Source organism: Siphateles boraxobius, unplaced genomic scaffold (assembly GCF_051911475.1).
Source record: "Siphateles boraxobius isolate OS27281-9 unplaced genomic scaffold, OSU_SipBor_1 66, whole genome shotgun sequence".
Classification (NCBI taxonomy): Eukaryota; Metazoa; Chordata; class Actinopteri; order Cypriniformes; family Leuciscidae; genus Siphateles; species Siphateles boraxobius.
Window position 1 is genome coordinate 13,254,973 of NW_027509193.1, and position 7,623 is coordinate 13,262,595.

At 38.4% G+C, this 7,623-nt stretch overlaps 2 protein-coding genes across 4 annotated transcripts in view; one reads left to right on the forward strand and one right to left on the reverse strand.

Moving 5' to 3' along the window:
* Positions 1-2,250, reverse strand: part of cacnb1 (calcium channel, voltage-dependent, beta 1 subunit) — a 42,390-nt gene extending 40,140 nt beyond the window's left edge. For 2 of the 3 annotated variants that reach the window (XM_077212399.1, XM_077212398.1), the window contains exon 1: positions 1,956-2,182. In XM_077212399.1, coding sequence (XP_077068514.1) covers positions 1,956-2,048 — 93 coding nt within the window. In that variant the 5' untranslated portion in view covers positions 2,049-2,182. Of the gene's footprint in view, positions 1-1,955 lie in introns of all 3 variants that reach the window. The other variant, XM_077212402.1, reaches the window with a different exon arrangement.
* A 1,682-nt stretch (positions 2,251-3,932) lies between these two features.
* Positions 3,933-6,237, forward strand: rpl19 (ribosomal protein L19). The gene is made up of 6 exons (XM_077212327.1): positions 3,933-4,061; positions 4,773-4,879; positions 4,961-5,083; positions 5,399-5,519; positions 5,741-5,851; positions 6,050-6,237. The coding sequence occupies exons 1-6, from the start codon at positions 4,057-4,059 to the stop codon at positions 6,171-6,173; spliced, it is 591 nt and encodes a 196-aa protein (XP_077068442.1). The 5' UTR covers positions 3,933-4,056; the 3' UTR covers positions 6,174-6,237.
* Positions 6,238-7,623: the final 1,386 nt, after the last annotated feature.

The window sequence follows — 7,623 nt, forward strand, 5'->3', positions numbered from 1 at the left end:
CAGTACACAATACACATAACATTTTAATCCAACAACCATCTTTACAGACCATAAACTCTTCAATGTGGAAGGTTTGTGAGAGGCAGGAAATGCTCATATACAGCAAAACAAGATCTGAGAAAGGCCAGCAAAATGTCAAGGGAGGGAGGAGGGATGTATTGCTATGGTGATGAGAGATTTCCTGTTGACAAACAGCTTCTGAGGCTAATTGGGTAATTAAGGGAGAAACACTGTGCCACGGGGGCAGGAGAAAGGATTTTTGAGTTACACACTGTCACCACTAGTTTATCACAAAAAAAAAAAAACGAAGAGAAGAGAAAAGAAGAGAGGAGAAGAGAAGGCTTACTAAAGTTTAAATGTAATGTCCTCAAATTACCATGTGTGGCTAATGATATTAATATCTACATTAAATTCTTATGCTTAACAAAACTAGGAAATACACTTTTTCTGTACTCAACCACCTTGTTCACACACATTCACACTCGCTTCTCGACACTCGGCCTCCTCACAGCTATGTATAGACATGATTCAGATAAAGCACCTCTCCACAGCACAGGTCACACACATTCACGCTACTGCATTATATAAAGACCATTACATAAATACAGCCCTAACAATCAGAAACACTACTGAAACATCCATCCACACACCAAACTAATAAGCCGTGCTGAACAGGATGATGGCGACGAGTGGCCTTTAAGGAACAGGTGCACATCCATACATGAACCACCCAATGAAATAAACCACTTAACAGAGAAAAGAGCACAGAAAGAGAGAGGAGAGGGGAGAAATATATTTTTAAAAAATGAAGTTAAACTGTCCAGTCTCCTCACAAATTGAAAGTGACAAACCTAAAATTTAGACAGAAAATAAGAGAAGAAAGAAGAGACTGATCGGGAAGCTGTTTGTTCAGCTTTTACAAGGTCATGTTATCACCAGGGTGGGCAATTACATTTTGGGCAGATTTTGGTACTTTTTTTTTGGCAGTAGATGGTAAGTTTGCACACTTGCTGAAGTAAGAAGTCAGTGAAAAGAAAAGACCATGAAGTGGACCAAGACTCCATCACAAGTGGGCCAAAAGACACTTCTTAAAACAAAAAGAAGAGTAGATTATTTTTTAATTCCTTTTCAATTTCAGTCTGATTTAGGTTCACTTAGGAAAACAAACATTGCCATCACAGTTAGGATAGATAGATAGATAGATAGATAGATAGATAGATAGATAGATAGATAGATAGATAGATAGATAGATAGATAGAATATCAATATAATAAGCCAGTGCTGGTCCGGTGTGGGCGTGGTTTGGGGTAAGAAAACCCCCCACGGTCAAAGCGTTATGTGATGACATCACATTTCATAGCATATGTTGACATCATCTTTCCTGCACTCACAGTGTGTCAGACACCTCTTTAATTTAACTTTAACTGAACGGCTCATGAGACGAGCCTTTAATTAGTAGGCTACCAGATGTAGCCTATACGTTTTAACTGAACAAAAAAGCGATCCCTTATTTAATTGACAGTGATGGTTCCTAACTTATCAACAGAATACTATCATAAAAAATGCAAGACTCTAGTAGGCCAGCTGTCTAGAGAGACAGAGTGAACAGGGACTAGGTGATGAAATAACGTTTTCCCATTAATTACAGGAGAAAATTCGTTTTTTTAAAACAAATGTCAATATTCAAAACAACGTAGCTCATAGCCTACATATACAACTTTCTGTGTCTTTCCTCGCAGAATCACTTCTACATTATGCCGAGCGCGAGCGCAAAGATGCCGCCTTGTTGCCAAGTAACCACAATCTGAGATACGGTTTATAACGACTAATCTTTGCCATAAACAAAATCTGTGTTTTCACTCAGCCATTCTTAGATAGCGGGCAGCAGGTTGTATTTTGTCTTTCGTTGCTTGCTCGCACTCGCGTATAAGCTGAGCAGTGTCTCTCTCTCTTACCTGAGCGTGAGAGCCGTGGTGGTCGAACATGTCCATCTGGATTTCCTGGGTTGAGGTGGAAGGTGTCCTGGACATAATACCCTCCTGTACCATTGATTTAAACTTTAAATTCGGTTTTATTGTTTCATTTAGATCCTGCTTTCTGTTTATTATGCATTGTAAAATAATTAAAGATAAAATAAAGCAGACGAAGGTGGTTTTCCTCTGTCCTGTGTCTTACAGATGGCTTTCCCCCAGCCCTAGTGGCGTTGTGCAGAAACCCTCTGCCTTCCCTTTGCAAATACAACAAGCCCTGTCTCCAGCTGTTCAGCGGAGAAACCAAGCTCCGCCCTCCTTCCTCATCAACCAATCAGGTAGGAACAGGGCGCGGCTTGTTAACCATCCTCGCACTGATTGGCTGGTCGAATGAATATTACTATGAGGTGGATGACGCCTGTTGTTCTCCTCACTCTCCTGTCGAACGCGAGATGACCACACCCATTGATTCTATATAAACCACAATATGCCATTTTTTTGTCTAGGCTACTACTAAAATGGCTCATAGGATCCGAGTCATTTTAGCAAACAGGAATGCAGTTTTTCAATTACCCAATCTTGTAAAAATTATTGGTTAACAAAATAATACAGTTTATAAAAATAGCAACAACAACAAAAAAGTCAACAAGCAGCGCCTCCTTCCTGTCTGATTGATTGATGAGGAAGGATCAGTCGAATTATAAACTGAACGACTCACTTATTAAGACAGTGACTTGCCGCCACCTACTGGCGGTTTTAGTTCCATATTTAGAGTATACATTTATTTTTCAATTCATGTGACCCCTGAGCTGCATTAAACAGTCTGTAAATATACCTAAATGTCACTTCAGATGCAGCTTCGGAAAAAAAATGTTATATGGCCACATTGTAGCCTTACAAGTTTGTGTAATAAATTCTATGTTTAATCAAAATAATTCTTCCTAAGCAAATGTTTTTATCATGTCTATTCAATGTGTTTCTCATCTAACACAATAAGGACTTTAGAAGATCTTTTGGGAGGTAATTAATTTTTTTGTCAGATTAATTTAATTTAGCCATTTTGGGGTTTGTCATGGTCATCATCCAAACAGTAACTAGTTTTGCTACCTAAAAAGTGCACCCAGGGATTTTAAGCTAGGCCTGTAACAGTAAATTAAAATGTAAAATTGAACTAAAAAAGAGTAAATAAATATGACTGCCAAAGTCACCAGAATTTAATGTTTTGGTGTAATTTTGTCAAAAATTTCTTCACAGGCATTGCATGTCCCTAATATTGACCACCCTACTAAATTTTGAAGTACTTTGGTAACATTTTTTGGATGGATTGGGGTGTCGCACTAAAACGGCACTTTGCATTTTTTCTCATCAGGTTCACATCTCCCCGTCTGGACATTTTAATAAACAGCAGTTGAAAGATAGCCTACAAATACGACTGACTACAACACCCAGCAGTAATTTGTGGACCGTACCATTCCTATTGTCGAGGTAGGCATCATGATTTACATATATTAAAGCTCGTACGTGATTAAGCTATAATATAATTGTTTAAAGCGCTGAATGTATATCGAATAAGAACATTAAATAAATGCCTTAAAAAACGATGAAACAAAAGGGAGGCATTTATATTCTATAAAAAACAGAGTGGGTGTATCAAGAGATAATGGTATGAGTAGGAAAGAACAAGTAATTTAAAGCAGAATAAGAACGGGGCATAGTAACCTTAATGGTACTCTTTATAATATGGGAAAACACCCAACAGGAATGTGCAGCATGTTTTAATATCTTGTGGGCAGTTTCATCAAGAAAGACAATAAATGATGACCCAGTTACAGAGTTTAGGACGAGTAGAGAGAAATGTGAAAAGTATTTTAGAATGTGCAAAGAAACAGAAAGGCAGGGAATATTTAGTAGTTTAAAAAAAGTTTTTAAAGAAACTGGATTGGACAAGAGAATAATGTGTAAATGGAATTTAGTACAGTAGGTGGCAGTAATGCGACAAATTGGGTGCAAGCTGTCGTAAAACCCCAAAGAAGAAGAAGAATCTCCCACATTGTCAGTGGCATTCGACTTCCGCTGACTAGCAGCCATGAGGTACGGTTTAACTCGTGATTTACTCTGTTTTATTGATCTAATTCATTTATCTAATTTGGATGTTTTTTATATATATTTTAAGATATACAATACTTGCTCTTTTTTAAAACAGATAATTAGACGACGTACGGTGTAATGTTGCTATATGGTATAGTCGCCATGTTATGTCTTCAGACTGGCAAACGTTGTCGCAACGCTTAGAAGCTGTTTTAACTTTACATGTTATATTTAAATTCAATGTACGCAGTAAAACGTTTAGCAAACATAGTTTATCATTGTGTTTTTGTAAATTTCGTTTTTATTTCTTTTTTTCGGAGATAAGTCAACGTGGGGAATGCGGCCTGCTTATCAAGCATGTTCATAACTTGCATGCTCCATAGATAGATTAGGGTTACTTTGACGTTCTTCTTGTCTGAAAAGCAAGGACAGTTAGAAATAAAGGCTAATATGGCCTCATATTTTTTTTTTTGCTAGATTTTATATATTAGAAATTATATATATATATATTTCTTTTTTTAAATTTGAATTACAATAATGTACTTGTGTGAACCTAAAACTGCATCAAGACATCTTGTTAGGCAGCATATTTTGCTGAAATCCATGGCTGAATATTAATTAAAATTATCCAATTAAGTTAATGAAAGTGTATAGCTTTGAACTAAATGTCAAGAATTTATGGGATTGATCTAAAACGGTCCTTTTTTCCTCCAGCATGCTTAGGCTTCAGAAGAGGTTGGCGTCCAGCGTTTTGCGCTGTGGCAAGAAGAAGGTGTGGCTGGACCCAAATGAAACCAATGAAATTGCCAACGCCAATTCTCGTAAGCAGTTCAGATCTCCTTATATACTTTTCTCTGCATTGGTGCAATTTATTAATCATCTGCCTTTCTACCTTTACTTAGGGCAGCAGATTCGTAAGTTGGTGAAGGATGGTTTGATCATCAAGAAGCCTGTAACGGTGCACTCTCGTGCCCGATGCCGCAAGAATACACTGGCACGGCGGAAGGGCCGTCACATGGGTGTTGGTGTGTACCAGTTGATCAACGTTTGGTTATAATTTACACCATTTAGACTGAATCCGAAGAAGTTGCTGTTATCATGGCAACGGGAATCACAGCAATCTTCACATGGCAATTTTGGCAGTCTTTTGAGGCTTCCAATTATATCTTTTTGCAATTTTCAGTTTATGCATCACAATTTTTGTGCTACGAACACATTGTGTTCTATTGTATTTAGAAACTATTGGTAAATATTAATTCTGTAATCCAGGGCACTAAAAGTAGGCAGTTGTAGTTGAGCTCTTTTCTGGGTGTGTTGTGATTGGTTATGTTTGCATGCAGGCAAGAGAAAGGGTACTGCAAATGCACGTATGCCAGAGAAGCTGTGCTGGATGAGACGGATGCGTATTTTGCGACGCCTTCTGAGACGTTACCGAGAGGCTAAGAAGATCGACAGGCACATGTGAGTCCATGTTAAAGAGAGATTCATTTTAATTGCTTGTATTTTACTCAGAAGTTTGTGTTCTTTTATTTAGTTTCATGCAATCACGCTGAACCATATAGCAGCATTTTAGGACTGCTATTGTCAAATTTGGCAAGACCCATTCTCCTTAATAAAAGTTTGCTGAACGTTCAGTCTGAATTTTGGATACAAAAATGAATGTTTCTGTGTCTCCACTTCAGGTACCACAGTTTGTATCTGAGGGCAAAGGGTAACGTGTTCAAGAACAAACGCATCTTGATGGAGCACATACACAAGCTCAAAGCAGACAAGGCCCGCAAGAAGCTCTTGTCGTAAGTGTGCAAACCACAATAACCAGTGTGCTCCGCATCATTACACCTCTCAGCTGCTACGAACTATCAGAGAAATCTTTTTCTGAATTGAGATGAAAATACCTGAAATATTCCATGGCAGTTTTTAATTATGATAAAACATGGTCTTACATGGTCTGTAAAGAACAGTGCTAATCTGTGTCTTCTTTCACCCTGCAGTGATCAGGCGGAGGCTCGTCGATCAAAGACCCGGGAGGCCCGGAAGCGCCGTGAAGAGAGACTGCAGGCTAAGAAAGAGGAGATCATGAAAACTCTTTCCAAAGAGGACGAGTCCAAGAAATAAGATTCTTATTACCTTGCCCGAAATGTTCAACTGATTAAAATAAATACACAGTTTGTTACTGCTCTTTGGTCTACAGAGTGTGTGTGTATGAATGCATATGCATGCCGAGGGATAATTTTGTGAGCTCTAAACAAGTTTATCTAAACAGGATAAAGATGCTTTAGAAAAGAGCACTCTTACAACACTGTAAAAAACTTTTGAAATGCTAAATGATCACTAATTATTTAACCATAATTATAATCTAACCATAATTAATTTCTCACAGCACTGCTGCCCCTGAGAATTTGACTGATTTTTGGGGAATAATTAAATTTAACAATCTTGGAAAATACAAGTGTAAGGAAAAACAAGTGCATTTGTCTGAAGCTCTGAATGTTAACAGAATGGCATTAGTCATTTAAGAAAAGGTAAGCTCTTTTGATAAAAACAGGAGTTTAAGGCGATTTTAAAGAATTACAAAACTAAAACAACCATCAAAACGAAATACAGGTCCTTCTCAAAAAATTTGCATATTGTGATAAAGTTGATCAATTTCCATAATGTAATGATAAAAATTAAACTTTCATATATTTTAGATTCATTGCACACCAACTGAAATATTTCAGGTCTTTTATTGTTTTAATACTGATGATTTTGGCATACAGCTCATGAAAACCCAAAATTCCTATCTCAAAAAATTTGCATATTTCATCCGACCAATAAAAGTGTTTTTTTTAATATAAAAAAAGTCAACCTTCAAATAATTGTTCAGTTATGCACTCAATACTTGGTCGGGAATCCTTTTGCAGAAATGACTGCTTCAATGCGGCGTGGCATGGAGGCAATCAGCCTGTGGCACTGCTGAGGTGTTATGGAGGCCCAGGATGCTTCGATAGCGGCCTTAAGCTCATCCAGAGTGTTGGGTCTTGCGTCTCTCAACTTTCTCTTCACAATATCCCACAGATTCTCTATGGGGTTCAGGTCAGGAGAGTTGGCAGGCCAATCGAGCACAGTAATACCATGGTCAGTAAACCATTTACCAGTGGTTTTGGCACTGTGAGCAGGTGCCAGGTCGTGCTGAAAAATGAAATCTTCATCTCCTTAAAGCTTTTCAGCAGATGGAAGCATGAAGTGCTCCAAAATCTCCTGATAGCTGCATTGACCCTGCCCTTGATAAACACAGTGGACCAACACCAGCAGCTGACATGGCACCCTAGACCACCACTGACTGTGGGTACTTGATACTGGACTTCAGGCATTTTGGCATTTCCTTCTCCCCAGTCTTCCGGCACCTTGATTTCCGAATGACATGCAAAATTTGCTTTCATCCGAAAAAAGTACTTTGGACCACTGAGCAACAGTTCAGTGCTGCTTCTCTGTAGCCCAGGTCAGGTGCTTCTGCTGCTGTTTCTGGTTCAAAAGTGGCTTGACCTGGGGAATGCGGCACCTGTAGCCCATTTCCTGCACACGC

Excerpts from the sequence above, each read along its gene's own strand:
- rpl19 (XM_077212327.1), top strand. Across the intron at positions 4,880-4,960 it reads AATTGCCAACGCCAATTCTC|GGCAGCAGATTCGTAAGTTG; the intron begins GTAAGCAGTTCA and ends ACCTTTACTTAG. Across the intron at positions 5,852-6,049 it reads GCCCGCAAGAAGCTCTTGTC|TGATCAGGCGGAGGCTCGTC; the intron begins GTAAGTGTGCAA and ends TTCACCCTGCAG.